The sequence below is a fragment of the Mugil cephalus genome, chromosome 12, assembly GCF_022458985.1.
Source record: "Mugil cephalus isolate CIBA_MC_2020 chromosome 12, CIBA_Mcephalus_1.1, whole genome shotgun sequence".
Lineage (NCBI taxonomy): Eukaryota > Metazoa > Chordata > Actinopteri > Mugiliformes > Mugilidae > Mugil > Mugil cephalus.
In genome coordinates, this window is record NC_061781.1 from 14,510,504 (window position 1) to 14,523,087 (window position 12,584).

Sequence of the window (12,584 nt, forward strand, 5' to 3'; positions counted from 1 at the left end):
TGACTGTCCTTATGAATTTCATCTGTATCATGAGTACTTGGACACAAATTACCAATAAATACCAGGGGTGGAAGAGGTGCAAAGGTTTGTTTGTTGTGGTGTGCCCCTCCTCAGTCTTGTTTTTGCCTTCCTCTGTGTTTAAATCATGCACACTTCCTGTTTTTGTCTCACTTCAATTTTGCTTTAGACTTTACCTGTCTTATATTACCTTGATATTTTATATTTAACATTCACCTTAAAAGACCTAAATTAAATTAAAATTCCATATCATCCAGTTTTAACGTTCTCTTTTGTAAATAAATCTCCTTACTTTAATCTCTGTGCAAACTGCAATATGCATCAAGTATTAGGTAAGCACCTCCGTTATATGCATGACCAGGGTTTCATACGTTTTATTTAGTCTACTGATGAATACAATGCGGAAGCTAATCATTAATCTTAATGCAAAATCCTGAAATCTACTATAGTTGCCAAGTTGGAAAGGACTGAAGATTTTACCCGCCTTGTATGCAAATCGATTAGTAAAAAAAATTCGCGCCAGGGTGAAGTACATGGAAGGTACATGACATGAATGTCTCAAGATTAATTGGTTTTCAAAGGATTCACTAGTTCAGAGAAACGTGTTGCATCAATAACACAATAAAATTCGTTTTGGTTCTCAGTTTGCCTTGATTTCTGTTGTAGCGAAGCCACTGTTTTCGCTTAGTATCTGCTTGTATTTTATGCAGCTTCCAGGACTTTCCGGTGGCGCGGGAAATGAAGGGAGTGTGGTCCGCGCGCAGCAGCAGCTCGTGCTTTGTTCACGTCGGAGCTGCTTCTCGGTGTGTGACTACTTCTGAGGATAAAATGCCCAAGGTAAGAATCACAACTCCTCCACGTTTTCCATTTAAATTGACCCCACGACCAGCGCTGTTGTTTGTTTATTTGTTTTTTTTTTAAATAGTAAACATCTAGTTATGACCACTTTTACAACTTTTGTTACCGTTTAAAGGTAGCAAGCAAATAATACTGACCAAGTTGTACTCGAAGCCATACATTTGTGTCTGTTTGCAGACGATATTTTAATATGAAACCGTAATATTTTAATAGAAGTAACATTTTAACATGAAACTGGCCCAGTTACCTGCATTGGTAGATTGGTGCACAGAGGTGTGCCTCAAGACTGCACCCAACCAGCAAAACATTAACTTTGACTCACAAATACGTTTAAGTAGTTTTATGCAAAAGAGTAGTAGTGTAGTGTTTGATTCTTATGTTTTTTGTTGGTTTCACGCTTCAGTGATGGCGTGAATTTCTCATAAATATGAATCAAGTATCTATCTATCGGCCTGTCCTAACCTGAACTCTTTTTTAACATTTTTTTGATATCATGTTTAACTCCTCCCCTGTCAGTTTGATGCCAACATCCAGAATCCACATTAAAGTTTTACTGGGTACAGAGAAAAAACAACCTTCACCCCTTTCCTTCCTTACACTAATATTTTTGTAAACGTACCTGTTGTCCTTTTCAGAAAACTCCCCCGCCTCCGTCCACCAGGATGGGTTTGAGGAGCTTCCGCAGCGTCCCTCTGGTTCCCATGGAGACGTCGTCCTCCTCCTCCGATGACAGCTGCGACAGCTTTGGCTCCGATGGAGGCTTTGCAAATACGGTAACGAATAAAGCTGTTTGATCACAGCTGTTATCCTACCAAGAGACTCCGACTGTGGAGGATCTGTGCAACTAATGCTTGTGTCTTTTTTTTTTGTTTTTTTGTTTTTAGAGGAGTAACTTGAGACAGACGAGGAGGACGTTGGAGAAACCAAAAAATTTCGGGGCTTCCTCGGAGGAGGACACGTGCGGCGGGTTTGAGGAGAATGTGATCAGCTGCCGGATAAAAGCCATGGTACGTTTTTGGGAAAAGCGCAGTCGCAGTGTGTATTGACTTTATCGTAAAAAACGTCTGACTGTAAATTTTTATTTTCTTGCAGAAAGTAGACGCAGAGTCTCCAAGACGTGGCCGTAGGCCCAACCTCCTGAAGATTGCTATGCCGTTCCCCAACAAGAAGGTTGGCAGGAAGAGGCCTGCGTCAGAACCTCTGCCTCAGCCTGAAGGGCACAACTCTGATGAGGAGGAGGAGGACTTCATGAGCAAGAGAGCCTTGAATATTAAGGAGAACAAGGAAATGGTACGATCTGTTTAACCCGCATTAACTCAAAAATGTTTATATTATATACATATCTATTCATTCATTTATACGTCTTATTTATTTTCAGCTTGCAAAGCTCATGGCAGAGCTAAACAAAGTGCCTGGACTCTTCCCAGGAAGACGGATGGCAATGTCGGCTTCAACCACGGTATTATAACCTGAGCATGAACGAATAAATCTGTTGTTTTCGCGTTCACCGCCTCACATGTCCGTCCTGATGTGCTAATTTCGACCGTGCGCGTTTTCAGCCCCGACAGACGCCTCGCCGGTCCCCGAAAACCCCAAGAGTTTGCAGAAGAAACCCACAGCGTTTGTCAAGACCCCACACGAGGTCCCGCACTCTGGTGGACGGACCCCCGAGCCCGGCTCCAGAGGAAGAACCCGAGGATAAGTTCAGCCTGGTTCGCAAAAGCCGCTACTACGAGGAAGACGATGAGCCTGTAAGTCAAATCGGAGCGTCTCATTTTTAATTTATTTTTTTTTCTATTTTAATGCGTCAACCTTTTATCATATTTATCGTGCTCTAATTAACTGCGCTCGTTTCATGTGCAGCCCCGCCGCCGTTCGTTCCACGGTGCCAAGGCCATCCCTCATGTAGTGCGTCCTGTGGAGGACATCACGGAGTTGGAGCTGCAGAACATCTGCCACACTGTGCGGGATAAAGTCTACAGCAGCTCCTCTGTAGGTGTCTTGTTCACTGTGTTGCAGAAAACATTCAGGCAGCTGCCTCTTCACTTGTACGGCTCTAACTTGAATATTTATTTATTTATTTATTTTTTTGCTTATTTGCAGGGATCCACTTGTCACCAGTGCCGCCAGAAGACGATCGACACCAAGACCAACTGTCGTAGTCCGGAGTGCGTCGGCACGAGGGGTCAGTTCTGTGGCCCGTGTCTCCGTAACCGCTACGGGGAAGAGGTCCGAGATGCTCTGCTGAATCCGGTGAGTATCTAAACGCACCGCGTCGTGTTGTCATTTCGTGCCGTAGGACAAGTGTGACTCATTTCATTGTCGCTGGTAGGAGTGGCTCTGCCCGCCATGCAGAGGGATCTGTAACTGCAGCTTCTGTCGGGCCCGGGAAGGCCGCTGTGCCACGGGCGTGCTGGTTTACCTGGCCAAATACCACGGCTACGACAATGTGCACGCCTACCTGAAAAAGTGAGTGGTTTTTATTTTGAAATTCATTTTCAGTTTCAATGTAGTAGTCAACTTAAACAGTTTGTTAACATCTCGTTTTCTTATGTGCAGCTTAAAAAAGGAAATGGAAGAGGACAAGGCGTGAAGAAGAAGAGGCTGCTGCTCCTGAAGCCTGGCTGATGATCTTCATTTTTAAAAAATTTTTTTATACATGCACATCTGAAATATTGTTCAGTGGCCTTTTAGCTCAGTGTTCCTGTTCATGAAACTGAGCCTTGACTGACACCCGGAGCCATTACGCTCCATTTTAAAACCCGTTCTCATGTTCTAAAGCATATGACCTGTTCTCAAAAGATGAAAGTCTTTCTTACCACTGTTATGTTTTAAACTAAGGTGGATCAATCTAAACTGTTAAGACGACTCCTTAGATCCTAAGGTGTACGTTATATGCAGTGAGTACGTTATAGCTGCATCCTCCCGCCAAAATAATTGTTTATATGAACTACTGTTATACATTGTTTTAAATGTATTGATTTTACACTGCCCACTTGGTTAAGAATTGGCTTCCTTGGGCTGAATTTTTGTAGTTGCAAATGTACAGTGTGCTTGTGTTTTTACAAGTTGTTTTTTAAAAAACAAAAAAAAAAAAGCTTTTCTTGGGATGTCCTGTAGAAATGGCTCGCTGCCTAACGTGAGCGTGGTGGGTGCAGGTGGAAAGGGCATTGACCGAGGTCCACTGCCTCCCCGCTCCTATACCGAGAGAGGAACTGTGATATACTACAGCTCCTGGTTAAATATCCTTCATTAGATAACTGTCACTAATGGTGTGGAAACAATTAGCACACTCTAATGGGAGTCTCATACCTGTAAATCATTTTCTCCTGTTAAAGCACATTCTCGCTCTGCTCCAGTCTCTTTGGCTCATTTTCTGCCTTACGCTGTTAAGTAGGAATGGTTGAAGGTGCCACTGAAGTGGCAATAGAGTTATGGCCTGCGTTTTCTGTTCAGGAGTGTGATACTCCACGCGAAATGACATGGAATTAACCTTTGTGCCGTTCATCTTTGAAATGTTCTTCATTTGACCCGCGGCAGGAAATCCTCTGATTATATGATACTGTTTCTAAATAATCAACAGCTGAGCTTTCTTCTTTGCGGTAAAGGCAGGTGGTGGTTATCTCAACGCCGCTTGTGTTTATCCAGCTCTGCGCTCTCAACGGTCGCCGTTGAGGGGAAATCTGTGTAATGGTGACGCTGGCTTTGTGCTCACCGGGTTAACTGTACACTTTCATTAAAGCGTTAATCACTGCAGAACCATGTTTTCTTTGACCATCACTCCATCCAGAACAGTGGCAGCTGTAATTACAGTGATCGAGGCACGGAGGGGAAATCCTGAATGGTTGTGGTGACTGAAGATGTGAAGGAACAAGGTTTTATCTTTTCCATTAATGTTAGCTAGGTACAGTCGAGGCTTGCTGTTCGTTTACATTCCTCCACAGAGTAAAAACTCCCAACAAAGCTGACACTATCCTACGGGGCTGTCACCAACGCTGCACTGTGAGGAGGGCTGGGTTGTCACTCAGCTGCCTGCGCAAGCTTGAATGGGTCAGATAATCACCATTTACTACATCACTGTGCTGCATTACAGGCGCTGCACAAATCAAAATAGAAATAAAAAAAAAAAAATGCATTAATCGATCCTTTCGAGTGTGAGGAAAGCACATAGTCTGCACGCTGCTGTTTCATAATTCAAAATGAATTCATTATGTTCCAGCACAAGGCTGAAACCAAGACTAATAATGGAGCACATGTATTAAACGTTCCGGTGGGATAAAGGACTAAAACAATTGACTGTAGCGATCACTGATAATTTTTCTATATTCTGTAAATCGTTTTGGTACAAAAATCAAAGGAGGATGTTGAATTGGTACATGAATCTTAAAGCCATCACTGCAGCATAATATTTTAGAAGTTTTTTAAACAGTAGTTTCCAGAACTAAACAGTAGGTAGGTTACAACACAAAGGACCCAAACACCCTCCGCTAACAACATCCTGTTACCTGATACCACAGAAGGCCCATGTCTCTAATGTTATGCCTGATCAGTGTATGCACTTAACAGTACATCTGAGAGGATTTATGTTCATGCTAATGGGTAAAAGAGCAAAGTTTCAATCTGTTTCCCCTCTTGGCATTTTTTTATTTCCATAATGTAACTGCAGACACATGACATCTGTGCTGTAGGGAGGTGAGAAGTCAGGTTGTAGCCGGACGACTTTTATTCTCATCATCGTTACCTTTGCTGTTGCCTCCTTAGCTCATCTGTCCTTTCTCTCTTTTCAGCCCCCGTCCTCTTTGCTCTGCTTCCCGCCTTCTGTTGAGTAGGAATATAAACAAGAGATCAGAACTCAGCATATTAGCCATAATCGCACAATTGATGCAGAACATTTCCAGTGGGATGGGCTGATCCTACAGCAAAGCTGCAGCCTGCACAAGCATGCAGAGACAGACACAACCCCAGCTAAGATCGAAAGTTGTCTACACGAATCCTTTGCTCCTCCTTGTTGGGAATGACACACAAGACATCACATCATATAATAAGACAGTCTGATCGATTATCAGATCTATAAATGCTGTACAGATCTTTTGAGGAAACGGAGGCAACAGCAACACTTCTCTAAGCAAATAGATCCACTGGGGTTCATGAAGGCAGTGAGAACACACCTGTTTATTACTGAATGATCTCAGGACTGTGCAAAAGTGTTAGGCTTTCAAAAATCTAAATAATGATTGTTTATTTTTTATCAGTTTTCAAGATGCAAAGTGAGTGAACAAATCAGAAATCTAAATCACATTAATATGTGGTGTTACTAACCAGTATCAGTCCTTATAGGTACACTTGCACAGAGTCAGGGATTTTGTAGGATCGTAGACGCAGTAGTCGGCCAAGGAAACTTAGTGCAGCAGATGAAGATCAAGATTATTTCCCTTCAAAATCTGAAGATCCAGCAGTTCCATCAGCTCAGACCTGGCAGAAACCAGTAGGACCCAGTAGAACCCAGGTACACCCATCTACTGTCTGGCCAGAAGTGGTCTTCATGGAAGAGTTGCAGACAAAAATCCATCTGACATGGAAATAAGTCCAACCCTCTCAACTATGCATGAAAACATAGGAACTGGGGAACGGAAAAAATGGCACCAGGTGCTCTGGACTGATGAGTCGAAGGCCTGGAGAGCGCTACAATAATGAGTGTCTGCAGGCAACAGCGAAGCATGGTGGAGGTTCCTTGCGAGTTTGGAGCTGCATATCTGCAAATGGAGTTGGGGGATTTGGTCAGAATTAATGGTGAGAAATGCAGGGAGATGCTTATCCATCATGCAATACCACCAGGGAGGAGGATGATATCCTTCAGCATGAAGAAAAACAAGTCCCCACAGAGCTGTGATCATTGAGTGTGTCTGGGATTACATGAAGAGACAGAGGGATTTGAGGAAGTCTACATCCACAGAAGATCTGTGGTTATTTCTCCAAGATGTTTGGACCAACCTACCAGCTGAATTCATTCAAAAGAAATGTGTGCAAGTACCTAGAAGAACTTATGCTGTCTTGAAGGAAAAGGGTGCTCACACCAAATATCGATTTGATTTCTCTTCTGTTCATTCGCTGAAGTTCGTTAGCTGATGAAAATAAACTATTATCACTTTTTTTTTAAAGCATTCTGAACTTACAGCACTTTTTTTTTTACACCTGCCTAAATCTTGCACACAGTACTGTACACACATGTAATCCACATTATAGTTGTTTACATGTGTAGACACAGCATACCACAAATGGCTTATTTTACTATGCAATCATGTGTTGTATATTGATGTGCTGAAGAAAGAAGTGATCACCGCTGACAAGTCTTATCTTGCATTTAAAAAGGTTTATTTATAAGAAAGAACAATGTCAAACTCTTGCCGAATCTGAGAGAGCTTCTGGCCAATCGTCGAATCCCCTCTCTCGTTCAGCTCCCACAGTCACCTTACTGTATATAGGATCGTCATCCCCGAGAACCCCCATACACAAACAAAACTTTATGTCTTATGTCCTGGTTAGTTTTACGAGCTGGCATCTGGTAAATGACCTTTTGACCTTTAAACTTTATACACACTTCACAACCCCCAAACACAGGAAAGGGACAGAAGAGAAAAACAAGAAGATAATATACTACACATGCAAGATATGCAGTACTGGTGCCTCACAGCAAGAAGGTTCTGGGTTATAGAAATTGAGAATGAGATCTATTGACTGCACGCTATGAGCAAATTGGGGACTGTTCTGAGTGGATCAATAGGAAACTGGTCGACAATACATTCCTCCCACATACATACTAAACACATGATAACAGAACTTTATATTAAGCACATAGGTCATGTCTATGCTTCAATCCATGGTCATTTCTGAGGACTAAATGTGTCAATACCAAAAGAAAATCTCTTCACGTGACACTAATTGGGTGAGAAGTCTATACAGAATAAAAAGGAAGCAAGTATATTTTATAGTTAAATTCCACGTGTCAGAATTAAATGAAGAAGGGAATTACCATGAAAACAAAGTCACATAGATGGACATGCATTTTCCTGTTTTCAGAGAAAAAGGAGCTTCGTATTTTTCCCTCTGTGATCCCAACAAGATCAATATCGCTGATGTTTGTATAATAAAATGTGTAGCTGAATCCGAATCCTAATTAAATCCGTCTCTAGTGTTTATTAATTATTATTTCTCCTCATACTTTTTAAGGCTACATTGCCACACGTAGACCGTCCAAACATCTCCTCCATCTCCCCAAATTTTCCCTCCAAAAGGAACATTTCAAAAACTATTATTAGTATAATAAAGATGCACTTGAAAATACTAGTCCTGTATTAAATACCAATGATCATCCACTTTGGGGTGATGAATATTTAGGGAAGTAATTGTTTACAACGCTCAAGCATTGAGCTGATCTGGTAATCAGGCTATGAAATACAATATTTATTCATTAGAGCAGATTTAATGAGGCCTTGCGGCGCTAATTATGAAAACCAGTGTAGCAGTAAATGAGTTGCGCACGGTGGCGGGCTGCGGGGTACCTGTAAGGAGGGACTGGGGGTTGAAGTGCCCTGAGTGCCATGGCACAGTGAGCAGCAACACGCAGCCCTGACTGTGGCCGTCCAGCCCACAGCTATACATCACCGGACCTGCAGACAGGTCGCAGATGGGCTCCACATCCCCGCGTGCTCTGCTCTCTCCCACCTCCAGGAATTAAGGCTGGATTCCCCCAAAGCATCTTAATGCCCAAAATCATCACTTATACTCCATGACAACAGCAGAAAGTCTCAAGGCTCAGGAGCATTTGAGTGAGGCTTTTTTTTTCTTCTTCTTTTTTTAAATACTGTTTCACTGATACACTGCCAGCTATGAAGCCGAAACCGCTATTCCGCGGCTTCTATTTGTATGCATGTCTGGAGATATGTGGTAGGATTTCACAGCATAATATGGGTTTTGATTGACTGATATTTTCATTATGGCTGCAGGGTAGCGTGAAGACTGTTAATTTGCTCGAGAGTCCTGCAGGTCTACGGTGATTGTAGCAGAGCCAGAAGAAAAGCTGAATAAATGAAACTCACAGGGCACAATCACAATCTGTGGGTCAAAATCAACTGATTAATTATAATTTAGGATCAATCTGTCAGGCCTCTGTAATAAACACCCTTTCAGGCTTGCTGCTTAATAACCAGCTTTACATGGTACGAATGTAACACGGTGCACCGGGGTACACCACGTAAAGCTATTACTGGGAATTAATCCACCGTCATTAGCAAATGTTTCCGATAATAAAAAAAATCAGACAAAACACCGAGATGAAAGAAAGGACGAGTTACTGTGACTGTTGCTACTTTTTCATGCGGCTCAGCAAGAAGACTTTCCACACAAGAATCTCCCACTGGCTCTGACCTCCACATCCTATAAAGTATAGTGAGGAGAGTGCTGTTAAATGCATAGTGAGTGACTCTGGGTGGCAGGAGGCTTATGACATGTTCCTTTTCTCCTGTTCCAGCCTGGAAAGTGATGGAAACAGCAGTTTGGTCCAGGTGTCAGGGACATTATCAAAGAAAAGGGCTGCCTGCAGTTGCTCCATCTCACAGGAAATTGCCAACTCACCCTAACAAAGGAAGGCATAAGTGCACTTGCTGCTGCCTTCAAGGGGAGCGTGATAAGATGACATTATAAATACAGAATTGTTCATGGAGGTGGAGGGGTAGGCACATCAGGCAGCTGAACTTGACAATTCAGTTTTTCACGTACACGTCCAAAGGCTGTCTGGGTTTATCTAAAACAAAATCTGCTGCTTATCCGTTCTTGCATGTCAAAAAATGTGCAAGCCCGTAAATGTGAATGTTAATGCTTTAAATTACACTCAAGTTTGCAACTTCAGCCCCAGGACAACGGGCAAACCCGCAAAGACAGAGGAAAAGAAAATCATGCAAATTATAATGCGTAAATAAATGAGCAAATGCACAGCATGCATGTCGAATGGTTTGCATATTTCACAAACAAACACACGGCTATGAGATTTATAAAATATAAAAAAACATATTTTTTTCTTTTGTGCAGCACTCAGAAAAAAACACATTTAAATAACCCTCTAACCCCCTTACCAAGAGATTCCAAAATAAATCGATCTGTGGATTATGCTGTCATGTAAAGCTGCAGCTCTTCATCAGGAGAAACAAGTCACACAGTTCCCCGCGACACCTGAAGGGGGAGCTCTAATACAGGTAACTTGGCGCACTTTCTCTTGCCTCAACTTTTCAACAAGTCTCTCGGAGGAGAAAGTGAAAAAAGGCTATCAGAGCTTTACCTCACATATCCTCTTATTTAATCAAATTAAAAACGACGCGGCACACAAATACGCTGCGACGCGCTCGGATCGTGTGGGGCAGGACATCTTTTAAGGAAGAGCTCGGGGAGACGGCTCCATCACACATGTGCATATTCTGACACGAGGGCGATGACATTGTCTGTGCACGGCGTTGTGAAACTTCACATTACGATTTCCAGAGGTGTCCAGCAGCTCTGTAGGAGGAGATGGCGGTGGAGGTGGTAATTATGACCAGGGGAACACAGGGCTGTAATCTGTAAATCTATTCTTACCCTAAGTAAGAACTGGTACATTGGATTGATTTTATTGAGATCATACATTATAAATGGGGCATGGAGGGGCTTACAGCCTTGAGATGGTGGTGCTCACGTGCTTCATTAATTTTTACTTCATTAACTCTCTCCTTCAGAGCCTTCGACGGAGAATTCATTGCTGGCCATGAATCCAGGCTACGGGAAAATGGACAAGCCTGGGATGACTTTCAGTGGAGTGGATACACCGAGTAACGCTGTCAAAACAAATCAGTAACACATGAAATATACATAACCTCAGATCAATCTGTATTCACTCACAGAGGTTGCTTTACATTAGACAAATAAAATAAAATAAAAGCATATAGAGGAAAACTTTGCACTCCAACCATCAGTAGCTACCAGAAAGTGATTACAGATAGAAAACATGTGCAAACGCTGGTTTCTAGAAGCTGATGAGTTTTATTACTGTATCTGAGTGTCATTACCGCTGTGTTCCAACTTCACCAGCTACTGGTTAAAATCCAGCACGATAATTAGACACGCGCTCATTCTCAGAGAGCTACTGTATTTTCTTGCTTCTCTGTGGTTGCTAAGCGCTTCGGTAGTTGCTTTTTCTCCCCAACATGAGGAATTTCAAAAAAAAAAAAAAAAGGAAAAATTCCCAGTGGGCCCTTTAGAATGGACCATTTGTTTAATATTATAGCCTTAAACCCAACAATATCAATCAGTCATGAAAGCACCTATTACCTGCATGCTGCTATGCCCTGTGTCACCATTAACTCCAGACAAGTGACGGCCTCCATCGGACTGCAGGTCCAGCAAAAAGGGAGGGCGCCGGGAGGTAAAGAGGAATAAATGTATGATGCTGGTTCGCTTTTGCCCCGCACCCCTTCGTTTTTTTTTGTTTTTTTTTCTTTTTCTTTTTTTAAGTGATCGATCTATTCAGCAACGACATGAACGTGTGTGTTGCGCGTTGAGAAAATCAACGCCGGATGCAGAACTCTTGAACATTTTTTTTTTTTTAACGAGAGCTGCAGGTGAGAAACATCCGCTGAAGAAGTTTTTCTTTTTTATGCCACGGAAAAACAATTATTCAGGTCAGATGATGATTGCACAGAAATGTGAAAGTACTTTGTTGAGAGGCTTAAAATGGACCAAAAAAAAAAAGTCCATTCTCACTCAGTGTGCACGGGAGCGTTTAAGTTTTTCACCTCACACCTGCAAATGTGACCATGGTTTGCTTCCAGGCAAGTTGCATTGCCTCGTAATACATACTGATCGCACTGTACACAGAAGCACGGGGAAGTCTTTCAACAGAGGAATGTGAAAACAGCCTTCCAGTTTAAAGCACAGCTCTGCTCTGTTAATGTCAAACATCCAGGTAAAAGCAGAGCAGAGGTTGACTTTGATAGTATTATACTGTGCAGGTTTGTTTGCAAGGAAAATGACATTTTAAGGACCAAAAGGCCATAAAATGGCGACTCGGAGCAACGTGCGACGCGAAGCTGTGAAGTTGTTCATGCTTCCGGCCTGCTGTCAGACTGTTCCCTCGCACCGAGCATGAGAACAACACACAACGGCGAGCAGCCGCTAAGTGCTCCTCCTTTGAAGGCGGCCTAAACTTCTTAACATTTCAAATCAGTTACGACAGCTGTCCCGGAGAACACTTGTGAGATCCGTTTCTCCGCACATGTTGAAATGATGATTCCCTCATTACGTTTGCCATCAAATAATATCTCCAAAGCTAACAGTTGACAAAATCCAGTAAAAACATTCGGGGCGAGCTCTTAAAGCAAGAATTAATGGGAGCAAAAGAAAAACAGCTCTTAGACAATTAGCACCAGAGACCACTCTGTAATCTTAAGATTATTTTCACCACTTAAAAGCAGCACACATGGTTTGTATTGTGGCAGGGCAGAATGAACAACACTTGAGTGGATTTGATTTGGTCTCCCTAATCTGCATTTCCTTTAACATGCCTTTCTTCTCCTCCAAAATGTCAGCGCTGATCAACTCCAGCTGGAACAAGCTGGTGTCTGTCATCCCAGTTGTAAAATCTTTGAGATTTTTTTTTTTTTTTTTTCCCAGGAGGACAGAATGAA

The 12,584-nt window shown here is 42.4% G+C and overlaps 1 protein-coding gene across 1 annotated transcript; it reads left to right on the top strand.

The window, feature by feature from the left end:
* Positions 1–756: 756 nt before the first annotated feature.
* cdca7a (cell division cycle associated 7a) lies at positions 757–4,632 on the top strand. Its single transcript, XM_047601751.1, has 10 exons — positions 757–855; positions 1,512–1,649; positions 1,761–1,883; positions 1,969–2,166; positions 2,255–2,335; positions 2,436–2,627; positions 2,740–2,868; positions 2,980–3,129; positions 3,209–3,345; positions 3,436–4,632. The coding sequence occupies exons 1-10, from the start codon at positions 757–759 to the stop codon at positions 3,467–3,469; spliced, it is 1,281 nt and encodes a 426-aa protein (XP_047457707.1). The 3' UTR covers positions 3,470–4,632.
* Positions 4,633–12,584: the final 7,952 nt, after the last annotated feature.

Bases quoted from the DNA above. Each gene is read 5' to 3' on its own strand.
- cdca7a (XM_047601751.1), top strand. From the start codon at position 757: ATGAAGGGAGTGTGGTCCGCGCGCAGCAGCAGCTCGTGCTTTGTTCAC. The intron at 2,869-2,979 runs GTAGGTGTCTTG...GCTTATTTGCAG, and splicing joins AAGTCTACAGCAGCTCCTCT to GGATCCACTTGTCACCAGTG. The intron at 3,130-3,208 runs GTGAGTATCTAA...TGTCGCTGGTAG, and splicing joins GAGATGCTCTGCTGAATCCG to GAGTGGCTCTGCCCGCCATG.